General features: G+C 42.5%; 1 protein-coding gene across 1 annotated transcript; it reads right to left on the bottom strand.

Moving 5' to 3' along the window:
- Nucleotides 1–1,887: 1,887 nt before the first annotated feature.
- Nucleotides 1,888–25,923, bottom strand: LOC309407580 (vitellogenin-2-like; the record flags this gene model as incomplete). The annotated part of the gene is made up of 35 exons (XM_082003145.1): nt 1,888–2,006; nt 2,876–3,037; nt 4,469–4,628; nt 5,376–5,473; nt 6,556–6,647; nt 7,743–7,929; nt 8,366–8,501; nt 9,031–9,169; nt 9,601–9,743; nt 9,839–10,051; nt 11,152–11,241; nt 12,165–12,215; nt 12,707–13,282; nt 13,660–13,835; nt 13,926–14,148; nt 14,267–14,411; nt 14,937–15,122; nt 15,227–15,320; nt 17,086–17,275; nt 17,361–17,480; nt 18,088–18,189; nt 18,300–18,424; nt 18,723–18,820; nt 18,979–19,196; nt 20,114–20,332; nt 20,676–20,801; nt 21,675–21,840; nt 21,923–22,080; nt 22,197–22,347; nt 22,937–23,085; nt 23,172–23,333; nt 23,929–24,180; nt 25,469–25,620; nt 25,727–25,747; nt 25,854–25,923. The coding sequence occupies 35 exons, from the start codon at nt 25,921–25,923 to the stop codon at nt 1,888–1,890; spliced, it is 5,469 nt and encodes a 1,822-aa protein (XP_081859271.1).

Genomic DNA, 25,923 nt, shown 5'->3' with positions numbered 1-25,923 from the left:
GCTGAGCTCATCTCACCCCTCGCGCCTGAGCACGGGGGCTGGAAGACCAGAGACCCCTCCAAAACTGTGCTCCAGCCTCGGCAGGCCGGGAAGAGAGGAGCCCCATGGGCTCGTCCCACCGGAGCTGGGAGCTCGTGCCAGAGCCCCCCATGGAGCCCAGCTCAGGGCTCATCCAAAGCCCCGGCTTCTGCTGGATTCAGCCTCAGGGGTTGCCCGGAAAGTCTGTGCTTCCCATCACTGCTCCGGGCAAGCAGCAAACCCACCAGCTCACCGCTTTGCCGCTGCCGCCGCGTAGCGCCCGAACGCGGCCTGCTGCCAGCTCCACGTCACCTAGCAGCGCAAGGCACCATGGCAGCATTTAAACTGTATAGAACTGGGTATTTATGCCTGTCTTTCAAACATACTCCTTTTGGTACTGAGGACATTACCTTTCCAAACTATAATCCTCACATCCAAACCATAAAACACACATACCTGCACCCATTGAAGGTACCAAAGCTGCTGGGAAAACAAAACACCGCAATTTTTACAGAATGTTTTCAAAAACCAGCCAGTGATGACCTCTCCACCCCACATGGTCGTAGGTAAGTGCCGTTTTTCTTCATTGGTCTCTACTGATTTTAAGAACCGAATAACTTGCCTCACTTTTAATTCATTTACTGAAGAACTACACTTTTAACAATTCAGTAGGATAACATTCTGCTTTGCATTAACAAACTTCAATACAAAAAAATGAATGCGTGGTCAGTCAGAGATAAAAATGGCTGGATGTGTGTGTATTAATTGGGAGAAGGCCGATGAATTAAGGCAGAAAAACTTAAGCAAGTACAATACCATTTCTGTTGAAATTTGTGCAAAACTCCTGATGACTTAAGCTGCCAACAATCTCATTGACATCGATGGTTAAGTCTACGCCATCTCCTGAGGCAAATCTCTGGGGAACAAATTCACTCAGCATACCCAGCCCGCAAGCGCAGCCTTAGGGGCAAGCAGGGAACAGCTTCCCGACCTGCTGGAATCCTTCGGGCTCCAGCGGTCACAGCAGACGAGTACGTCCCTCACCATGCCCACGCAGGCCGGCAGCGGGTGGGCAGGGGGCAGAGCCCCCCTGCTGATGGTGGCCGCAGCAAGGGCTGGTGCTGGGCGTGGAGGCTGGGGCACCCAACCTGAAGTGCAAAGGTCCGGCTCTGCTGCGGGCCCTTTGGCGGGCCGTGTACCTGAGCGACTCCAGCTCAAAGAGCCCCGATTCGCAGTAGCTTCTGCATGTGGTGCGTCGGGAGCATAACGTGTTCATGGCTCCCTCAGGGCAGCCTGGTCCAGTGGCATCAGGTTCGGGCTTACTCCCTGATCTGGCTGTTCCCTGCAGCAGCACTGGCCCGTCACAAGTTACTGCAGAGCAGCGCGCGCTGCGCCGCGCTGAGCTGATCGGTTCCTGCTCCGGGTGCACAGGGTCCCAGAACCAGGCAAGAGAGCACCGGGGGAAACAAGCAGGAGCCTGGTACCACAGGTACCCAACCCGTATTCCCAGTGGGGCCCGGCACGGATGCATGCCTGGTGCGCAGCAGAGGGTCACAGGCTCAAGAATTCTACAAAATGTGGGGGTGAGGAGAAGCAGCACAGAGCTCCTCTTTCCATAACCAGGGAAATAAGTAAGCCTTCATAATTTTTTTCCATGCATGGATTTATTATGAAATCAGGTATTTAGGGGCAATCATAACAGTTTCTACAATAATAAAGTTTAATACTTTAAATTACTTGGGAAGATTCCGCACGTCCTTAAACACTTAATTTAGTATCTCTATTATTCCTTAAGCTGAGTTTTCTTACACCACGCAATAAAAACATGAAAGTGTTTCTGTTTTTTTTCCTGTGCTGCAATGTACAGCTTCATGTGCTGCAGTCTTCGTTCTCACAAGAACATGCTATGTGTGCATCAACAGTGTCCTGCATATCCTCTGACTTCTGGTCGAACTTCATCTGTTTGTCTGTCAGGCTGGTAGCTGAATCTGACGGGGGACAAGAAATGTAAAGTAAACAGTATTCTTCAGAAGCAGCTTTGCAAGGTACAGCATTTACCATGCACTAGTCATTAATTACAGCAGGCTTGGCTTCTCCTCGCTGGCTCACATATTTATATTTGTCTAAGTCACGCAGAGTTGTTCCAGGAAACCCACTTAATTAATAAGCCAGTTCTACATTGAAAACTACTACTTCCATGTAGAATTTTATTAGTAATAGATTTATGAAAGGATATTGTGGTCTTAAAGGAAAAACAAACTTGGAAAACGGACATAAACCTATCATCTATATCTATTTTCTTTAATCTCTTATAATCTACAATATACCTGTAAAAAAGACATCCTCCTATGTCACTGCACCTGTGTGCAGGAATTCTGTCCACACCTGCCCTCCTATTGCCTAAATCAGCCCAGTGAAATAGGATCACGTGCAAAGGCAGCAATATATGAAAATATGCAAGGCGAAGATCCCCGTTTCGGGGTGCTGCACGTGATCAGATGTGGGTGAATCCTCACAGGCTGCAATACACAGGTTTTCAGCTGACTCATAACGTTGACTGTGCTGTTATCTTGCACTTACCCTATTAGTTCGTAGCACCATGGAGTTCAGTTTAGATTTTAAATGCTGGTATCGTGAAAAACATAGTAAAGTTAAAACAGAAAAACATCTCTCACTAAAGATAGTTTTACATATTAATGCAAACAGGGAAACGTCTTCAGTCAACACTGCAGGACGTCCTTCCCTTCCTGTGGGTATGTTAGATTATTCATACATTTCAAGCAGAATAACTGAGTCAAGGCACAATCTCTGCAGACATACGTGCAGCTCCGGTTCAGCTGGCATTCTGTTGACTTACCAGCTGGGAGACAGTGGAAACCAACAGTGACTGGAGTAGTCCTGGTGGCAGAGCATCCTTTCATACAGCGCAGCACGGGCTCTGTAGAATAGCACTTGGACTCGACGCCCGCAAGCTGAACTGTCTTCTCAAGCTTCACGAAGGAGCGTCGCAGTTTGCAGGCTGTAACACAGTCGTTGGTGACAGTCATTATGTGCTTATGTTCAAAATCTTCCGATCTCCCCAGACTGACCCACCTGCCAATGCTGCCAATTTGCAAACAAATTTCCTCTATGAAAACTATGTTTTGATCACAAGTAAAGCAGCATGGCTGACTGATAAACTTTTCAAATCAGCTAATTAGGTATGGAGCTACGGAAAGCTAATTCCAAATGCAACTGGTTTGTTTCTAGATTAGCATGTGGAAACAGAGACTGATATACTTTCTAACAAACATTTTGCAAAGTAAACTGGCTCACAGAATAGCTGCAAACCCACATTCAAAAGCTTTGAATATTCAGCAGTGGAAAGAAAGGGGGGATTTCTGCACAGTTAGAAGTAATCACTAAAGAATTACGCTACTGCTACTGTCATTCAGACTCAAAATTGCTGTAGGGAGAGACCAGAAGTCAATGCTGCCAGTCAGTAATGTTGATCTTGTTTTCGATTACCAGTACAAGCAGCTACAAGTGTGTGAGAAGCTAAATGGACCACAATTTATTCCTGACTATAAGTTTTATTCTCTCAAATTCCAGCCATTTCCACCATATGTGAAATGGAAACACACCACGTGGTCACCACCAGCCATGTGAATATTATTGTGTTCATGCACGTGGACTCCATATGCATCTGAAGTAAGTTTGATGCCCAGTATTCTTTACAAAGACAGAGCAGAATAACAGTTGATGTACAGCTAAACATGTAGAAGCCGCCTCCAGGGACCAAGGAAGTCCTTCCCACCAGGACAGGTCTTCCTTACAAAGGCAACATGCCCATTCTCCTTGCAGCACTATGGCACGCTGTTGCATCATAACCTCAGCTGAGAGCACCGAGCACACCATAAGATCCTAATCTACTGAAACACTTAAAATACAGCTTTTTTTTTTTTTTTTTTTTTTTTACTTCAACCATATAATTAAGTCCCTGGAACTGCTCACGCACTCAAATGCTTTGCTTGACAGGTTGCACTGGTTCAAAAATGAGGTGGTCAGCCAAGGTAAAATAATTACTAATCCTCATCTGATTTTTTGATGGCTCAAATGCTGTCTGGAAAATGCTCTTGTGCTTAAATCAAAGCATTCCGTGTGAATTTGTCCTCTTTCTTACATTTTTTCCTGATCTTCTTCTAAAACACTTCAAAATGGAAGCAAAGATTTTGTTTCAGCTTTGTTACTTATTTTTTTAACTGACTTGTGCTTTTTGGCTTATTTGCTTAACTTATAGTTTCTTATTCCTTTCTAAATAGACAACTACTTTTTATACTTAAGATAACTTAATAACGAACCCTTTTAAATATCTTTCAAAATATTTACATATTTTAAATTTTCTAAATCAATTCTACTTTTTCTATACAACTGCAGTAATATTCTATTAGATTTATTAGAGCTTGCATACCTCCTGTACAAGGCTTTTCTTCCAAAATCCAAGAATGTCCAAAGCTCACTGCATCTTTAGCTAGATATCCATTGGGCATCCGATATTCCTGTTCACATTCTGCATCATATTTTCCACATATTCCACACATTTTCCCTGCCATCCATAAAGCAACTTGTATCTTCGAGAAAAAAAATCAAAACCATTTCAAGTCAAAGAAAAAAATACCTATGGAGCAGTTTTTTGCTATGTAGGTCACTTCCAGTATAAGTTAATGCACAAACATTTAAAATCTCTTTGCTAAGAATTCAGAAGGGTCTGACAGTCAGATGCCAAACTCCCCTGGTGCTGCAGCATCTTTAACTCCGTCACAGCCTTTAAAACATACTGTGCCAGTCTAGTGTGTTAAGTTATTAATAGCCTAGACTATTTATATGCTAAAGCTTTTGTCTGGTGGATGTTTTTGTAGTATGGGTGGTAGATACAGCACGGTTTACGGATTTCTGACATTCACATTTCACATCGCTTTTAGTGCAGCCTTTGAAACATTTGTTCACCTTAAAAGAACAGCTGCATTTTTCCTGGTTTCAAGAATTATACAGCCACAAGAACAGCGGACAGGAGCTGAAAACTCATTTTTCTTGCGAATGCACTGCTGGCTCAGCGCGTGTATGCTCACAGGCACATTTCCCAACACACACCTGTGCTGCAAGAATAAGGTATTTCTGTTGGTGAAAGATTCTCACTCCTGCTCAGAAATGAAGAGCAGGACTGTGCAATCCTGTAGCATCATCTTCCCTTTGGGGTTTTTTGGGCCCTGCACAGATTTGGGTTTGCCACTGTGTACTCTTGCACTCATGCATACGGATTTAAGGGAATCCTATGGAAATTTCTGAACACCCAAGCTTATGAAGAGGGGGAACGATACCCTGAATGTGTATCCATCAAAGTACAATTTATCAATGCCATAGGCCGGGGCAACAAGTACAAGCCCTTGTTTTTCACTGTGGATCCACAGAGAAGCACCTAGAAGAAAACAAAATAAAACAAAGCACCACCAAAACAGACCCAACCTAGCTTCTTTAAGAAAGAAAAAAAGCAACTGTCATGCTTCTAAAATGTTCTTTTCCTTGAAAATCCTCAGTTGTTCTACTCAAGAAACAAAACATAGAGCAAAACAATGTAGAAATGTGTATGTATAGAAAATAGGTGTTTGTAAAAAGTTGGAAAGCAACTCTAATGATCACGGATTTATTAATTTTTCTTTGGGTTATTAACATATTCATATTTATTTCTAGAAACAACTACAGAGCTGCCTATAATATCTGTATAGTCGTGCAGATAGATATAGAAGGCCCTGAGTACACTATATTGGAGTAAGGAAACACAAAGAACACTGTGACTGTTACTGGAGCCATTTCTAGCACAATTATCACTTCCCAAGTACGTAACAAATAGGACAGATCTCAGCACTGGCAGATGCTAACCCAATTTCAGCAAGATCTAACCTGATTCATATACTACAGCTCTACAGTCAGGAAATGCCTGCATTGTACATAGCCCCTGACTGCATAGCACAGAATGAACAAGGTTCTCCTGCACCTTTCACAGGAAAAAAAATATTCCTGCTTTGAGACAAGCAAGCAGGCTATTTTACCAGTTCTCCATATTTACTCCTAGCAGATTTCAGAATGCTAGCCAAATTTATACCTACAAATCAAATGAGGAACAACACTGATATGCAAGTGTGGTGAATTTTAGAAAAGATCTACTTCAAAAAGTTTTAATCAAGCAAGATTTTATAGTACAATCAAAACACTTGTCAAATTTGGAAGTCCAGCAGGAGCTGCAGTAATGTATGAAAAGGAGGGATCTTCATGTTAGTTATATCTTGCTTAGTTTGGCCACTTCAGGAGCATCACACTCTAATGAGTCTTTTTACATGTTACTATGCAAGGGAGTAAAATACACATTCTTAAATATTAACCTTACAACCAAAGGTAGAAATACTTATTGAATACAAACTGATGGAATCTCTCCGATGGATTTTTTTGTGTGTCTGTCTTTCACATACGTGAAAATGAAACAACAGATGCTGCATCACTTACCAGCAGATACGTATGAAACATTCGTTGTGCGGCTTTCAACCCCATCTACCAGCAGTTTCACCTGCCCGTTCGCAGGGTGCATATCGATTTCACTGTTAAGGAGAAGAGTGTTCATACCCTGTTTGTATCGCAGTCACACGCATACAGCAACAAAGGCATTTTCCTGCTCACTAAGTATCACTGGTCACAGCATAAGCTCATTTCAACTACTTACGTTATATCAGGGGTACTCTTGTCACCTAAGATGCAGGATAACATCATCAGCATCACATTCAATATGTGTGGAAAGTAAATAAGGGAAATGCTGAAATACCACGGGCTGCTAACCATTGCAGTAAAGCTCAGATCATACAATCTTCGGGTTGAAAAGGACCTGTTAAGGTCATCTAGTCCAATCCCCCTGCAACTGACAGGGACATCTTCAACTAGACCAGGTTGCTCAGAGCCCCGTCCAGCCTGGCCTTGAATGTTTCCAGGGATGGGGCATCTACCACCTCTCCGGGCAACCTGTGCCAGTGTTTCACCACCCTTGTTGTGAAAAATTTCTTCCTCATATCTAGTCTAAATCTGCCCTCTTCTAGTTTAAAACTCTTATCCCTTGTCCTATTGCAACAAGCGCTGCTAAAACATCTGTCCCCATCTTTCTGATAAGCCCCCTTTAAGTACTGGAAGGCTGCAATAAGATCTCCCTGGAGCCTTCTCTTCTCCAGGCTGAACAACCCCAACTCTTTCAGCCTTTCTGCATAGGAGAGCTGTTCTATCCCTCTAATCATTGTTGTGGCCTCCTCTGACCCTCTCCAACAGGTCCATGTCTTTCCTGTGCTGAGGGCTCCAGAGCTGGATGCAGGACTCCAGGTGGGGTCTCACCAGAGCGGAGTAGAGGGGCAGAATCACCTCCCTTGACCTGCTGGCCACGTTACTTTGGATGCAGCCCAGGATGCCAGCTCATGTCCAGCTTTTCATCCAGCCGGACCCACAAGTCCTTCTTGGCAGGGCTGCTCTTGATCCCTTCATCCCCAGCTTGTACTGATACTGGGGGTTTCCTCGAGCCAGGTACAGGACACTCATGAGGGGGTTGAACCTCATGAGGCCCATGCCTCGTGCGAGCTCGAGATCTAAGCTCCTCTCATGTTAAATGTGGACGATGTAGTTCCTCACCCTCCCAGCATCTGGCAGGAGTTACTTACTGACTGCCAAGCTTGATATTGATTGCTTTCAGGTTCATAGCTTCTTCAGCATTCCTCATCATCACCAGGAACTTAAGGTCAGAGCTGCAATCCTGAGCCAAGATGTGGTAGCAATTTGCTGGCATTGTGTAGTTAAACTGAACTTCATTAAAGGTTGTGACCTTGTTGTGGGAAACTGAGCAGCGAGCTGGTTAAATAAAATGTCAGTGAGTATTTGCTTTTCAATAAAAGAAAGTCATTAAATGGCATATTTTATTCTTAGTGCTATATTATTTTAGCTTTATATTTTTTCCACACTCTGATATTTTTGTATGGATTACAGGGGCTTTTGGCTACTAAGCACCCATAAATTCTAAAAAAGGCATGGAAAATACACTCCTCTATCTAACAAAAAATAAGTGCCAGAAGTTTAAATGTTACCCGTTCAGATAATTGGTATCTTGATCCCTGAAATGCTGATGATTTCTGTACTATATGCACAATATTCTCTCCCAGCTGGACCATCCTCACATTATTACAGAACATTTCCTAATTAACTGAAGACATATAATCCCAGAAAAATTCAGAAGGTGCTAAGGTAATTTGGGAGGATGTCATGCTTGTGAACCCAATTAGACCCTGACCTTTCAAATTCTCGAGCACTGCAGAGGGGGCTTCAGCAAAGACATTCCAGATGGGAGGCTGCAGCTCTGAAGCTGGTATCCTCGGACCTACGGGGAGTGACAGGGGAAGCCTCATGGCTTTTTCATAGAGGATCATCTGAAAAGGAATTCAAAAGCACATTCAAAATACACTTGTGCCAGGTATTCACAGAAAACAGCTGAGATCAGCTTTTTCTCCTATTTGGAATCTGATTTCAACTTCTACTTTGGTTGACAAAGACTTTATGTGAACACAATTCATCTAACTCATTGTCCATGAGGTTTTTGCTTCTGCTTATGGTTTCGTCTCATGGTGTGGGTCATCATTCAGATATTATTTGAGAGAGAATTAATTACTCCCCTTCAAAGGTGGTTAAGGTTAACACTTATGGAGCTACTGCAGATGGAAACGCATGTCATTATGAGTACCCATGGCACTCTCTTTTTCCATGAACAAAATCAATCTATGAATATTCTTGGACGTAATGTAAAAAGGCTGAAAATAAAAGTTGTTCTCATCATTTTTACCCAGACTGATGCTTTCTCAATTTTTCTGTCTCATAATTTACCCACTGTAATTAAAATGCAACCGTCTCACTTTTCTACTAGGAAAAAATAGGAGAGTGTTAATAATATTTCATAATTACATCAGGAAGCTTGATAACAACATCACATGTCCTTGGAGAAGTTAGAGCCACGACCACCCTGGCTTGTCGAGAAGGATTCTTGTCTGTTTTTTCAGAGAACCCCAGCATAAATGCAGCCCCAGGGACAAACTTGTAAAACCTTCAAAAATTCAAATCAGAAAGATCTGGTGAAATAGAGAAGCAAAAAGCAGCACACATCCCAATCAGGTTGTCTCATATCTGTGTGTAAGTATTATACAGCATCTTCAGGATCACTGGTTAGGTCCCCATGACCACTCTCTGCTTTACTGATCAAGTGTTCAGTGAAAGGAAGGATCTGTTCCTCAGTTTTCAGTAATTATGTCCAGTATAAAGAATTACTGCACATCACAATAGGATGGCTATGATGTCCCATTTGACCTACAAGTACTAGTACTTTGGTACGAGTACTAGTACCAAAGGCAGCACTCAGACACATCAGAGAATAAAATAATAACTGGTCCTTTAACCACTAGAACCTCATGGGTGGATGCTGATATTTCCCAGCCGACCGATATCATGAACAAGTGTCACTAAAGACTAAAACCTCACCATTCTGCTATGGATCTTATACTTGAAGGAACTTTAGGCCACTCCAGTTTCACTTGTACAGCAGGGTGGGCAGCAAATCGCCCAGTTACCAGCTCTGTTGAAATCTTGTAGTCCTGGCAATTCCGGCCCCATTTCAGGTAAGCCTATAATGGAGAGAGAAATGTTCCATTTTTAAATGCACGGAACACAGTTTTCCTGTGATGCATACAGCTGTTTATAACTGCTTTTTTAGCCTTACCACTGCCTTGTGAGCATTGAGGACTGAAGCATCAGCACAGAGCTTCCACTTGCTTGAATCTGTGAGGTTTGACACAAACACCTGCACCCGGGGCCTGATGGAGTCAATATCAGCATATATCACAAGCTGGAGACCTCCTGTCTTCTTCTCGTTACGAATGCCATGAAGAAAAACAGCTAATACTGGTGTTTTAACATCTCCCAAAAACTTAGTCTAGGAAGAAAGGGGAGAAAGTATGCAAAGAATATAATTATAAAAGAGTTAACCATAGAACATTTTAGATGCAAGATCTAGATGGATACATGAAAAATAATGAACTACAAATATGTACCAGCATATGTACCACACACATTTACATGCCTATAAACTCTCATGCATATGTCTTTAATGTGCATGTGCCTCTGCATGCACAGAGGGATTTTATGACCATATTTTATGAGCCAAAATTTGTGCCGTTTCCTGAGCTACAGCTGATACCATGGAAATATTAATATCATTAGGATACAGTAATGACTCTATGATTCAGGCTTCATTGTTAATATCCATATATTAGCCTGCGAATGAAAGGAGGTGTTCAATTTGACTAACGTCATCAGCTGTCCGTTGTAGTTGTCACTCATTCTCACAACAAGAACATCACCCCAGCTAGCGTCCTCCTGTTTATCTCTCTGGTTGGTCTGTGGGCTTTCACCTCCCACTTCAGCTGCGAGTTCTGTGGGGCAGGCAGGTTTTGTGTTTGCACAGCACCCTAGCACAAAATATAATCCGGGATGTTTTCTTCAACATCAAGAGCCATCCCTCTTGACAGCAGGGCCTTAAGCGTGCTATGACCTGCAATTCCTTCACTCCATTGCTAGAATTCACTTCATCACTTGCCCCAGAGAGCAAGCCTGCACGCATCAGACTGGGTGGCAATGAGGAGCCAAGGTGCTACATGTCACCTCTGAACCATGCCTTCTGCTGAGGCTCCTGTTAGCCTCGGCCTCCACCACCAACATCCTTGCACTGGAGCTGCAGCACCTCAACTTCCCTCCTGAAGGGGGTTGCAGAGGCCACAAGATCAATCTCTGCAGGCATCTGTTGGGTGGGATTCCCATGAGAGAAGGGTCATGGTGCAAGTAAGAAGGTTCCTCACCTCACTGCAGAGGAAAGTGTGTGTGGGAACTATGGTGCGTGTCTCATTCTTCATTGATACCCAACACTTGAGAGATTGGTATTTCTCTCCGTATCCTAGCAGTACAATTACTGCAAGTGCACAGCCACTCTGCCATTCTTCCAAGCTGTCAAAAACCCCTAAAAATGATGCAACTAACCCGGGAAGCAGCTCGAGATGAGGCATGACTGGATCTGGTAGAGGAGTACGTGCTGCTAAGGTGGTCAGCTGGGATTTTCCTTTCTGGGAACTGCAAGAAGAAAACACATCATGCTCAAGAGAGCAACTTAAAAGCATGCTTGAAGGAATTGCACCAGGCAGTGCTGCAGAATACTCTCTGTCATGCCACTTGGTGTTGGTAAACTTGTGTTCCAGCCCTGAGCAGCTCAGTGACTTGCAGTATGCTTTGTCCTGCTTAGTACATGTGATCTAGCTTTAAAAAATCTTGTTTACCCAAATACATCTGAACTCCTCAGAAGAGACAAATAAGGAACATGTCTAGATGAGAATTCCCTGTGTGAAAAAAACAATTGACCAGAGCAAGTCTAATTGAACCAGCCTCTCAATTCACACACGAAAGACCAGAACTGACTCATTTTACTTCTGGAAGGGCCTGATCAACTGGAGGACACACTTAATGGACCAACTGAATGGAAAGGATCAACTGAATGGACACACAGAGCTGAAGTTTTTACTGTTTGAGGAACACAAATATCAAGTACACTGCTCCTGGCTGGCTCATGCCCTAGTTAGAATCTTCTGCTAAACTAAAGTACCATAAAATAAGGTATCCTCCCACGTTTGTCAACATCACTATCCTGGTGTATATCAGTAGTGATTCCAACCCAAGAAACCAAGTAATCAAAGCCAGTCAGATGGCCCAAGCTCTTGATGGTAGGATCTTTGTTCCTCTGAAGTGTGCATCCCCAGTCCCTTGCACTGCTTTGGTAGAACTCTACTTTGCAGAGCCCAAATGGCATCATGCGCTCAACACAGAGAAGAACATAGTTCTCTGTCTTTAGGCATCTCAGAAGAACCACCACAGTTCATCTGGTGTCCTAAATGTTATCATTACTGTAATTTTCCTCAACAAAGACAACAAGATACCTTTAAGGTTTCCATTTGACTCATGACAGATTCCATACATAATTTACTGAGGAAATTAAAACTCACCTCTTGTCTATGCGCTGATCTAAAGCGATACTGATAAATCTCATGATCTCCCTTTGAAAATGATAAAAACAAGAAGATGAAAAGTCTCAGAAGAAAAGAAATACTGCAATTACATTGAAACCTGAGCACTGGGAATTAACTAAGGATTTTACTAATTATCATTAATACATAGTTCTGTATGCTTAATCACAAGCACATAATGCAAAACTTGAAGTAGTTTATATTAAGCATTAATGTTCCTACCACAAAGTTAAGACAGAAACATGCAATATATGTTGACAGAAAGTAGTAAACTGGCAAAAAAATGGTTCTCTGCCTATAACAAAAGTTTCCACAAACTTGCGGAAACTTTTGAGATGTTCTGAATTAGACATCAGAGCCAATGATTGCAGGTGTGTTTGCAGAATAAATTGTGCCAGTTCATGTTGCTAAAATTTACTGTGTCAACTCATAATTTCTTGATTTATGATGCAAAGCCAGCTGCCATCAGGAATGTGATTCATGAACATTAGCAGCATCAGTCAATTTACTGACAAAGTTACCCATATTTTGGAATATGTGCTGCTGCTGCTGCTGCCACCTTCCAGATGTCCCGAATGATGCTGATGGCTATGGTGACTCAACGACTTCCTGCTGCTGCTGCTACTGCTGCTGCTGCTGCCATTCAGATACCTTGAGTGATGCCCATGGCTATGGTGACTCAATGACTTCCTGCTGCTGCTGCTACTGCTGCTGCTACTACTCCTGCTGCTCCTACTCCTGCTGCTGCTGCTACTGCTGCTGCTCCTACTCCTGCTGCTGCTGCTACTGCTGCTGCTGCTACTACTACTACTGCTCTTGCTGCTGCTGCCACTACTGCCGCTGCTGCCACTACTGCTGCTGCTCTTGCTGCTTGCATCTTTGTTTCTCGCTTGCTTTACTTGATCATTCTTGTCTTTATCCACAGCCTTTTTATGCTCAGGAGAAGCAGCAGCTGATGAGGAAGAAGAGGAGACAGCTGAGGAGGCAGAAGATGAGCTGGAAGGAATTTTTTCACTGGGGTCTGTCCCAAGCTCTGTTAGCATAGTGTTTCCTTTCTTAGAAGGTTGCTTCTTCTGGTGTCGTGTTTTATTTGCAACCTGCAAAAACAGTTCAAAGAGAAGAGAGGGAATACTTCTGGTTCTGTATTTACAAAGTAAAACTTCTCTGGGTGTCAGACAAGTTGCTCACATCAGCCTTTCAAGAAACATCATCCCTGCCTCACTCACTGCAGAAGCTGCAGAAGTCCCTTAGATCCACTCTGTCCAGCTGAAATCTAGCCCAGCACAGATGACCAGCCCCAGCTGGATGCACCCCATAGGATCAGTCCCTCCAGCTGTGGCACTGGCTGACAGGCCTGGCACTGTCACCTGTCAAACTAGCCTTGCTTTCCCATGCCAGCTTTCTACACTGAACTTCAAATTCTTGGCTTCATTTATGGGAAATATTCCCTCCTCCCATGCTCAAAGTCTTTTACCTTGAACACATTTTCAATGCCTAGAATCTTCTTCAGTTTAGCTTGGATGTCCTCATACGGAGATGACTCATCCTCTTCCTCAGACTCCGAGTTTACCACATGAATTATTTTGGAAGCTGCTCTGGATCCTGCCTGAACCTCCAGCTGAATTTTGTCAATGTCAGCATCTGTTTGAACTACACACCAGTTGCACACATTAGAAGGTTATACTACTTCAAATAGCACTGACAAACCTAAGATGACAAGGCCTGTGCTCAATATTGTACCTGGCATCAGGACTATTTTAGCTTCATGTTCTCCAATTAATCTATGCAAATATGTATTTTTTAGGAAACTGGCATCTCGTGACCTTCTGGAAAAGCAGAGCTGACAACCAAGACGATGCAGTTTGACGCAAAAGTCTCGTCTATGAGTTTTTCTTCCTGTGCCACGGTGGAGATCCTCTTGAGAGCTATAGGCATGTTTCCTTGGCATGCTGTCAGCTCCTTGCTGCATCAAGATGAGTATGTGAATACCACTGGGAGCATATCATAGGCAAGAGTAAAACTGCAGACGTGCATCATGGGGAGGATAAATATTACTATGTAAGCAAAAAGGAATAGGTTACCGTTGTGAAACCTTCACTGGAAGTTCTCTCTGATGGTTTGAAAGATTCTTCCACAATATCTGATGAAGCATCTCCTGGGAGAATTGAGGTCCTCTTTTCAACACCTAGTTCTCCTATGTTTCTTGATACAGCAAAAGCCTTATGTCTGTTGAGATATGCACAGAATGGTGAATTATTCTTACCCCTCGTCTTTGGATTAAATGAAATACATCCCTGTCAGTATCATGTGACAGCACAGAGATATGTTGTTTGAACATAGGGATTGTATATGCAGCTCTAAGTATAAATACTATTACAGACAAATAAGAGTTCATGACAAACATCAGTTCCTTATTTCACAGGAAGTTTTCAAAATCTGGATAAATTTAAACAAATTTAAACAAAACATGAAAAGGCATTCATTTAAGAATAAAAATTAAGACTCCTAAAGGACAATAAAATAATAATTAAAAAATAAAATCACAAAATAATAAACTAAAATAAAAATTAAACTCCTAAATAATTTAGGTACCTTTTGACTTTTAATTCCCCTATTTCTCTTCATCCCAAAGATTCTGCTACACACTGAAAAGTCCCTCTGCCTATCTAGAAAACTCTGTAGGAGATCGGTGAATAGCGAACTTCGTAAGGTTTCAGCAGCACGAAGTATGCTGAAGTAATGCTACGGTACCTTGCAACTACTATCTCGGTTTCCTCATGGCACGGATTTGTTTCAATCTTAATATTTTTCAGTTTCATGTCTATCTTGGCATCAAACTTCATTGGCACTCTTGTCAGGACCTTGCCTTGAATTTCAACAGCATGTTGAAAGTATTCTGTGTTGACACCCATTGTTGCGACTGTGTGTACATATAAGCTGAAAGAGTGAAGTGGTCAGATGAGAGAAAGGTGCTTTCTTTAACATCTTTTATGAAAAGGTAGAACCTCCATCACATGTAAAGCCTTAGCAACCTGCCATACCTTGGGTTTATGTCAGAACGAATCTGCATGGTGGATTCAAGCAACTGAGAAGGTCTAAAATCTCCAGTTAAAGGTGGGGTCATCTTTCCATCAACTGCAAATGACAGAACATTTAAACATGGTAAAAGTGAAAGAAAGGATTTGAATTTAAGCAAGACACAGTTTTCAGGAAGAGGTAATATTTTTGTTAATACGACAAATATGGCTGGAACACAAGACAGACTTTGGGGTACATGAGAGATTTTACGAGTCTGAAAAATACTGAAAACATACAGAAAGCTTGTTCTGTAGGCAAGGGTTCTGATGCAACATACTGAAAAGGGAAATAAAAATACAGTAAGAAAAAAAAGAGCTGACCCAAATTGAAAGTTTGTTAATTAGTATAACATTAAAATTTCAGAAATGCAAGGAGACAGAAGACAGAGTGAATGGTGGGCAACCAGGCTAAACAAACCCTGCTCTCCAATCTTTCCTCACATCATGTGAACATCTTTCTTGTACTGTGGACCCAAAAGCAGACATTGTACTCCAGATGGAGCCTCAGATGTGCTAAATAGAGGGGGAAAATAATTTTCATGCTAGCTCTGCTCTTGCTGTTGCAGCCAATGATGCAGTTGGCCTTCATCACCACAAGAGCACGCTGCTGATTCACTATACCAGCTTGTCCTCCAGGCCTCCCTGGCCCTTTTCTGCAAAACTGCCTTCCTTCTGGGTGACGCCCAGCCTACACACCTGCAGAGGTTACTCCAACCCAGGTGAAGGACTTTGCATTGCCCTTGTCAAATTTCATCACACTTCTGTCAGGCTATCCCCTCCAGCCTCTCAGGGTCCCCTGGGGTGGCAGCCTGACCCCCCCAGTGCAGTGACTGCTCCCACCAATCCAGCGTCATCATTGACACAGATTTGCTGAAGATGCCTTCTCTTCCAAAGTTCAAATTGTTAAAAGAGACAATGAACAAGTGCTAACGATGGAGGAATGTTGCTCATAACAATTAGACTTTCATCTGTTGACTGCTCTTGGAGATCAGCAGTCCAGACAGCGTTCACTCACTTTGTAGCCCATCCATCCAATCCATACCTCTCCAACTTGGTTACAAGGATGTTATTTATTAAAAAAAAAAAAAAAAATTAAACCCACCTACAAAACAAGATGCAGGGGTTCAAAGATGTTATGAAAACAAAGGGACAAAGCAAAAACCAAGAGCAGTGAAGAGTGGGCACACACAGACTTCTATAAAGAGCTTAAGTACACATACTACACCCTTCATTCCTTATGTGTGTCAGCAGAAGGAAGGGTCAGTTTTGCCTAAATCAAAAGTCTGATGTGTAACAAACAGTATGATCACTGATTTAACTTCTTGATAAGTATTGGTACTTGCATATTTATTCTTTTAGAACAGAGCGCCCTGTCTCTTTTCACAAGCCCTCTTCTCTTCCTGCCTTCTCTGATGTTCCTGGTAGTTTTGTTTTGATTGTCTTCTATTTTCTTCTCTGTTTAAACCACCATTGAATCCTGCTTAGCTCGTGTGTGCATCTCTCAGGAGCCACGCCCTTCTGCCCATGTCTGCGTCAGCTACCCAAGCAGCTCTTGTTTTTTCTGGCCTTGAATGCTGTGACATTTCTCTCTGGTTTCCCAGGTTCTCACCTCACACTCTCTGTCTTCAGTCGATTCAAAGATGAGGCAGAAATCAACTGTGCCCAGCTTCTCTTCAAACATTTTCAGTACCTCCCCCACACTACAAAAATTCGTTCTTTTTCCAACTTCCCATTTTTCCACTTCTTTCTCCATCCCCTCTTAGCCTGTCCCTCTCATCCCCTGCTCAGAGCTCACAGAGCTGATCTCGTACTTCCCAGCTCACCATTGACTGCCGCACGTGCCAGGGCAGTTGTGTATGACCCGTACTCCAGCGGCAGACCGGTGCAGGTAGGAACGATGTATCGCAGCTCTCCCAGCCACACCGGCTGTGTCCACTGTCCTGCAATGCCGTTGCGGATTTGGCTGGCGATTCTCTTCATCACTGTGTTCCTGTCAGCGGGTTCCAGCACAGTCTACAGTAAAACAGAGATCCAAGAGGTTGGGATATAAAAATACAACGGTGTCAAATCTTGCAAAGAAGAGTGGCGTCCCTGGTACCTTCATAGCCTGTTGCAGGACTTCCTTATTGATGTTGACGTAAGCCAGCTCTTGGCCAAAGACTTTCACGTAGGCTGATACCAAGGGGGTTTCTGCAGGCAGCTCCTTCCACCCCAGCAGCTAGGGAGCAGATACAGAAACAAGCAAAAGTTCCTTAACGCGACTCTCACAGTTCAGCGGGGTGACCAAACCCGTCACCGATCAAGCTGCAGTCTTCTATTGCTGCTTCGCAGGCAGCACAGGGCCGCTAATTCCACTTCCTCCCTGCCACCGAGAGGCCCACGAATAGCCTCCTGCCATGGGTTTTGCCCTCTGATGCAGTAACACTTGGGCGGAGGGTCCGCGCCCTTAGTACCACTAAGCCCAGTTTGAAAGCACAGCAACAAGTCACCTTTTTCACCCGAAGACAAGGGTATGTCCTTGTAAACTAAACGAGGTAGAGGAAGGGAGGGAGGAGGAAGCGGCTCGGCCCGCCTCCCCCCTCTCCTCCCACGCTCCTTCTGCGGCCGTACAGGAGGTGGGGGCGAGGCAGGGCCAGCGCGAGGACTTGCAGAAGACATCGCAACCATGGCTGGAGCAATGGCCCCTGCAGAGCTCTCTCACAGCAACCCTCAAGCTGGCTGCTGGGCGGGTCGTGGGCCTCCCGAGGCAGGGCTTAACTAGTACGCGAAGCCTCCCTGAATACCCGCTCACGTAACCCGCACCTTGCACTACTGAAAATACCTACAGCTTTTCCAATCTCCTTTATCTTTTTGTATGTGGGATAGTCAGCAAACGGGATATTTCGTTTCATGATGACGTCCGTGAGGCCTTCCACACGGACACCAGCCTGCCAAAAGAGCATGGGGGGGAGCAGTCTGAAACATACTCACAGAGATGAAACTCCGTCGTCAATTTCAATTTTAATTTGCTTTATTATTGATTTAGGTGACTATTTACCTCCACCAAATCAGCCACTGACCCTGCAGAATATGCCATCAGCTTGGAAATTACCGCAGATGGGAACATCGTTCCTGGGCTGTTCATAATAAAGACATCTCCAGCGGCTCCAACTTTATAGTTATCTATGTCAGAGGTAAACAAAAGACACATATTTTTTCTAACCATCCTGCTTATCATTCAAGATTGTAGTTCTGCAGCTTTTTCCATTGCCAAGTCAAAGATGTATCATTACATTAATACTAGCTGTTTAGGCCCAAATTAATAAAAGGCTACTCATGTACTTCTAAATATGTGACTGTCACATGTAATTCAATTTCTTATTGCAACGCAGAATGCCGTATCTCTCCAAAAGACTTCACGTCTCTTAAGAATGAATTTCTGAAGTGAAAGTCTCCTGGTCACTGAAAGGCTTTTACTCACCAAAGTAACCACCAATATGCACGACCTTGCTATACCGGTAGCTCAGCCTGTCCAGTTTGGGGGCCAGCAGCTTAAGGGCGATATTGCAAGCCGAAGATCTGAGCAGAACGAGAAAGGTAATATCCAGAAATAAGCTGCACCCCGTCAGGATACAAACTGAATCGAGCGTGTCAGCACATGCAGTGCTCGCTGACAAGAATGTGACAGAACTTAGTATTGGCAGAAGATCGCCCACTTCATTCCTGCCTCTACTTACATGTTGTACATGTACGGCAATCTGCTCTTCGACAAAGCCTTCATGTGGGAATACACAAAACTGGCCACTTGCAAATTGCTCTCCTTCATTGCCACGTTAGCTATCGTTGTTATTAAAGGAAGGGCAGGCCTCGTCTCAAAGATAACGGCACAAGCCATCATTCGCACTTCAGGAGGAAGCGACTGGTCTGCAAGGATCTGAATGAGACATCCCTGCACCTGCGTCGAGAAAACAGCGGCGGCGTTACCGATAACTGAGACTTATTTTGCAGACTGGATCCACACATAACCCACAAGAAACACAAGAGAGGGGGTCCTTGTCCCTGCAGAAAGGTTTCCTGGTCTTACTGCATGGTTCCACATCGTTTTATTAAGACAACTGAAGGGGCCATGGAGAAGGGTGGGCACTGAATCTGAAATAAATGTCCGTGTATCCATGTATTGGGTCAACCCACTGCAATCAAAAAGACATCAGCATAGCTTTTTGCATTACTGACATTCAGAGATTAGTGAATAACTTCAGAAAAAAAACAATTGTAGATAATAAGATAGACTCATTCTTTGACGTAACCCCACTGACTTGGTGAGCACGCTTCACTATTTTAGACCCCTTTTAAAAGGGGAGCTTCAACAGCTCAACAAAGACAGTCTGAGTGGATGCTGTCTCATATAGCTCCTATATCTAAACTATCTCAAAGGCAGGAGCCTTGCCTACGCTCACCATGCCAGCAACCTCAGCGGGACGTCAGTGGTGGCTCATCCAGCCTTAAGGGAAGGGTCTAAAAGAGGCAGAGCAATGGCGACCTAGGAGGTCGATAGAAAGTGTCTCCTCTTGACTGTTGAGGCAGGCTAAATTATGTGCCTGACTTTTAGGTGGCTAAATTTCCATTATATATAACCAGCACAGGACTATGACTAAAGGAACGCTGATGATATCCTTCTGGAAGCTTCCTACTGACTAACAATTATTACAGCTTAGGAGAAAACATCAGCTGAAACACCAAATTGTATTGTGCTCTTATTAAAAATAATCCTTTTTTTTTAAAACATGCTGAATCCACAGACAGGATACCATTAAATTAATTACACTTTACAGTATTCAATCAGTAAAGAAATCTCTGACAGATCATACTTACTGTTTTGGGGTCCTTCCAAGCTATTTTTCTCAAGGCCATTATGGCATCAATCTGAATGTGGATGGGGATATCAGAAGCACTGGATGAAGATACAGGAAGGAACTTCAGGATGCGCTTGATGCTGGCTGGTTCCCCCATGTTACCAATGCACTTCAGAGCTAATTTCATTTTGTCTTCACGGCCCCTGCTGATTGCTTCATCTGCCAGGTCATGGATGGGCTATAGGCAAAGCACAGTTCAGTTGTTTCTTCCTAATGTATAGAATGTCCACAGTGTTCCCCTTACACACTGAAAAGCCTATCGCAATAAACCAACTGGTTTTAATAAGATTACGCAGTAAATGGCTCTCAGGATTTTACCTTACAATGTGGAAACTGTGTTTTCAGCAATGAAGCAAATATCTACATTAGCAAAATGATTCATTGCCTTTGTTCTGAAGGAGACCTATGAAATGTGTGTTTGTAAGTCCAATTACCATTTTTATACTGCACCTTAAAAGAATTAAGCTAATGTAATCAACATTACTAAGCTATTAAGAACAAGCTGAGACAAAGCTACCCACCTGAAGAGCTTCTTTAGGACAAGCTGAGGTCTGAGAACAGTATCTATTGACCACAGAACTGTATCCCAAGCAGGCAACCTGCTGAAGCATGGGACTTTTCTGAATTCGAGAACTGGTCACTAAATCCTATGAGGAAAAAAAAATAAATTTAATTTGGTATTTAATACAGTGCTTCACATAGCTTCCAGAGCAGAAAAATTATCAGAGCTTATCTGACGGGAGCTGTTTCAGAATGATTATTGTTCACACCCAAACAAATTAAATCAGCTCGTAGACATTTCATTTGCAAGCTTCACTTAGGAACTTAATTCCCCACTAGTATTTTAGTATAAATAGGCATATATAGGTAAGTTTATATAGCACCGTTTTATTTTCCTCAACTGAGCATAACACTGACAATACAAAGATTATGGGTAAACATCAATCTATAAATGGAATATCCTTACAACATAGTGTAACAACTATATTAATGATGCATTCTCACATCATATCCTTTTCCTGGAAAGAAGACTACTGACTAGAGATAGGAAAAATCATGTTCAGAATAAATGTTTCATTATAGTGTCAAAATATTTTATGTTTGCACTAATAACGTTCCCTTGCAACACTTTCTAGTTTGTAGGAATAGTTTTCAATTAAAAGAGCTATTCAAATGACATAATACACAAATCACCATTTGTTTCAGAAGTAAGAGACTCAAGTGGACAAAGTTTTGTCTGTAGAAGGCATGATGTGATCCCAGCGAACTAAAATGGGAATTATTCTCAGAAGCTGTTATAGGAGAATGGCTTTTACGCCCATGTAGCAAAATGAAGACCCAGAACTGTGTCTCCTCTCATGTATGTATAGTGCCAAAAGAAATTAATGGTTCAACATTTACACAAAACTGGTGTTCATGAGGGGAGAATCCAGTCTCTAATGTACTTTATAATCAAAGGTTGTCATCAATTATCGTTCCTTTTGTTATCACATGGGAAAGATTCACATGGATTTACTCACTGCTGCTATTGGAACAGTGTCTTCATCAGCTTTCATGAAGTGGAGAGCAAAAGAAACACTTAGAAAAGTCTGAAAGTAGTTAAGGTCATCACTGCGAATTCTGCTCTTAATGAATTTGAGTGCTTCTGTGGTGCCTGTCGCAGAAACTGCACTCAGCAGCCATCGCCTGCAAGCGGGTTAAAAAAAAAATCCTGAATTGTAGCTCTCAATTCTCCAAAAATGGAAAATGATACGAAATAATGAAATACCTGTAGCGGGGTTTGTCTGAAAATTGTCTCCAAATGGACTCAAGAGTATCAGCACTTGCTATCCGGCAGAGCTGCACGAGCTCCAGGAATCTGTATGGGACATCGTCGTGGAAATCTTGTTGGTTATTCAGGACTATGTGCTGCAGTGTTTCTACTATCTGTTACAAAACATGAGAGAGGGCATACCTAATTACATTCTATGGAATTTATGATCATCACTCTTTCATTAACTTTTCTATTAGGACAGCAGTTTGAAGACCTAAAAATACTATACCCGCTGCTCGGGGTTTTTCATCTTGATTAGCTGCAGCGGCATCTGTGGCAATGCTGACGGGAAGCGGTAACGAAGGCTTCCGTAGCTCTGCAGGGAAATGTCCGGGGCGCTCCCCCGTTCACTTCTCACTTCGAGCAAGGTGAGTTGTTGTCTGTCAAGAGACAAATGTGATGGAAGGAATTAATTAGCTCTCTTCCTCCGTTTGCCTTGGCTTTTTGGTGGTTCAGTGATACTGTGATGGTACCAGTTTCACTCTTTAATCATTTTCCTTGTCACAGTAAAATCTTAGTTTGCTAGTGGATAAAGCCTTCTAACTGGAACAAAATAGTACTACAGTTACCTACAACAAAATAGTTTCTGAGGAACTAAACCTCTGTCTTCTGAATGAGAGCTACTGACAGTGTAATCAATGATCTTATTTCTATATGCACCATCTTCCTCCTGGCACTATAAATTAACCCTTTTTCAGGACGGAGTGGTAAAGTTGCATTCTTACGGTATAAGCGAGCAAAAGTTTTTTTCCTTTTCTTCCATGTGATTGTAGTGCCAAGTTCACCAGGGTACAAATAAAGAATGGTTCACTGAATTTTTAGGAGTGTGGAAACCCCAGGTATGAGTACTCCCAGCTTTACCCAACTGCTGTGGAGCTCAACTCTCATATCACTTTGACTGGGGATGAAAGGGACTGCCAGAAGCTCTAATTACTCTCACTTTGTGAAGCAAGCCCACGTCCCACCTACCTTGCTTCCATAACAGCCACACCAGTAGGTTCACTGAGTGGTGAGATCTGATACACCTGCTGCGACACCACCTCTGTGATGAGGGTACCACTGTCTGACTGCTTCAGTTTGGAGGAGAAAGCCGCAGTCCCTTTTATGAGCCTTCCCTTCTGGAGGAGGACAGAGGGACCCAAAGAGTGAATGGGAACACAATGGCCGTGCTTGTAATTAGAAGATCTTTTCACATCTCACGTACCATCATGTCAACAGGACAAGGATAGATGTAAGCCATTCCAACACGCTTCAACACCTTTTCCTGGCAATTATTTTGGTCTACGGTTTTGGTAACAGTGACTCGGCTGTTCTTCCTGTCTTCCTGGATGACGTACCTTGTATGGCAAACACCTCCAATTCCAGCCTGTGCACACCGACAGAGATAATGAGAATTCCCAATTATATCAGGATTTCACTGCATGAGAAGAAGTTTTATTGAAGGAAGATTCTGAAGGAGCAGTAGGAGGGTGAGGACCTACTGAACAGTCTTAATTATGTTTTGAAACCATTACTCACAATTAATCCTATTGAACTAAAAAATAGACATGTGAACAATACTCAGTCAGGGGACTGAGTTTAAAATGAAAAAGTAATCAATATCAACAATAAACAAAATAGCTCAAGTAGCTGTATCAGGGAAACTATATAACAAATACATTCATAGCTAATATTTCTTTTTTCTTCAAAGGACTGCATTTTCTTTTTTCTTCAAAGGACTGCATTTTCTTTTTTCTTCAAAGGACTGCATTTTAAGTCTTAAAGGCCGATGTCTTAAAAAGAATCCAGCTCAGGTAATTAATTCAACATATATGCGCACATTTTCTTCCATGTGAATAAAAATTGACTTTTAGATGATGAAAATTTGAAACTAGATGCAACTAAACAGCAACTTGAAGGAAGAGCACTTAAAGAGAACACAGCCTCTCAGTAAAGTAGTTTTAGAATGGAAAAAAACAAACCTCTTGCAATTCATACACGTTCTGTGATTTTTTAATGGTTATCTGTATCATGTTCAGTATTCCTCTCACTATGTTAACACACATATCGGGGCAGTCTTCTGGGCCATAGATGTTTCCAATCCGTCCACTATTGTACTCAAACTTGAAGGGCCGGCTAAAACATGAAGAAACCATTTGGGTGATTTTGGAAGATCGAGTAAATGGGTCCTTGGGCCAGATGCCATTGTATTCCTCAAATTGTGGAGAGCGGATCTGAGAGGAAATTAAGAAGAGATACTTATGTGAATAAAATTACTCTGGTACTAAATATGCAAACTGATTGGAAGAAATTAACGTAATCACTAGTTCGATATGCTTTCCTTCCAAATATAGGCTTAGCAATTCATACAGCTGTTTATTGCTTTGTCTCTTGCTCACACTATTGTAAAATCAGTACGAACCCTGTGGGCTCAGCAGTGTTATTTCATCTTACAGAAGCAGTTACCATATCGCTATTATGTCTCAAGGACATTTTAAACATTCTACTTGCATTAACTCTATAGGGAGAAAGGCTGATTCAGAAAGCAATTTAAAAAATTCAAATAAAATTCTCCCTATTTTTTCAGCCTTAATATAAATATTCTTATTTAGATGAAATTTAGCATTTAAAAAGTTTCTATCATTCTAAAAGTAAAAAAAAACCCCAACAATAGTTTTAGAAGGTTTCATTTTAACTCGTCCCCTTCCAATTTTTTATTTTTACTGATCTAGTTGTTTTATTTGATTCATATTTGTGAATTGCTTAAATCCACCCAAATGTATTTATAAACCTTTTCTTTCCCCCATACTGAGACACAATGTAAATCAGAAACAATTTCAGTAACTTTGGCAAAGCTTCTGCCAGTTTAAGTGTCTCAGAACACAGCCTGGTGCACGCATGTAAGAATTTCAGGATGAAGACTATAGTGCGAAATGCAATCCCTAGCCCATAGTTTTGGCATCTTGCCCTCATCAGTGAAGGAAGATCTACAGCTCAACTACAACCAGTGAGAGCTCTGTCACTGAACTCAGTGCCCAAAGAGGGCAGCTCTGTTTTGTAACTAAGTCAAAATCTTTAGCTTTTATCTTCATCTAGACTTTTTAAGTCTACTTTTATTAATTGCCTGCATGACAATGGCTTTACATACGCAAGTCCTGGCTTCCCACAGAAATGTGTGTTGAGACTAGAATCAAATCTGAAACTCAGAGCAGGCTTCAGTGCCTTGAGTTAGAAATAACCATTTTCTAACAGAACCCCTGATTTTGGCACCTCTGTTTGACACAAAGCCTTGAAGAACACCTGCTATGAACCAATTTCCACAACAGACACCGGTTAGTGACTGGATGCCAATCACTCGTCACTCCCGCAACTTCAGCTTGCAGATCATTCTCTGACATCTACAGCGCTAAGTCTCCGGTTGTGTTTCCTACAGCCTTCCTGAACCATGGATTAGCCAGGTGCAATTGTGACTGTGATTTATAGTTCACTGTTGCATGGTACATTTGGAAGAAGACGCGGTACCTTGAGGAGGTAAGTGTCCTCTGACAGCCCACTGATCTCTAGTTTGCTGCTCAAGCGCACGCCGGCTTTGGCTAAACTTTTTTCTTGAAGCCCATTCAACACCCAACCTTCATAGCTGTACAAATAGCTCTTTCTGCTGCTGAATCCAGGGTCTGTAGGGAATAAATAGCCATTTTCACAATACTTGCAAGCATGTGCTAATAAATAGAAATCACAACAAAGTCACCGAAAGGAGGTTATAGAAGGAAATTTACTTACCAATGTCAAACTTCTGGCTACCTGCAAAAACAGATGGAAAACCAGATGAGTAACATTCTGTCTAGATACAATTGCTGCCACTGGAAGTTTTGGGAAAAAGAGATGAAGGAGGGATATGTAGGCTTACCTACAAGGGTCAGCACTAGTGCAAGTACGATTCCCCTCATAGTGAAGGTAAATGAGGCTCTGCCAGACAT

The sequence above is a fragment of the Phaethon aethereus genome (assembly GCF_964289735.1).
Source record: "Phaethon aethereus genome assembly, chromosome: 8".
Taxonomy (NCBI): domain Eukaryota; kingdom Metazoa; phylum Chordata; class Aves; order Phaethontiformes; family Phaethontidae; genus Phaethon; species Phaethon aethereus.
Note: the sequence above shows the minus strand (reverse complement) of the source record. Positions and strands in the feature narration are given on the sequence as shown.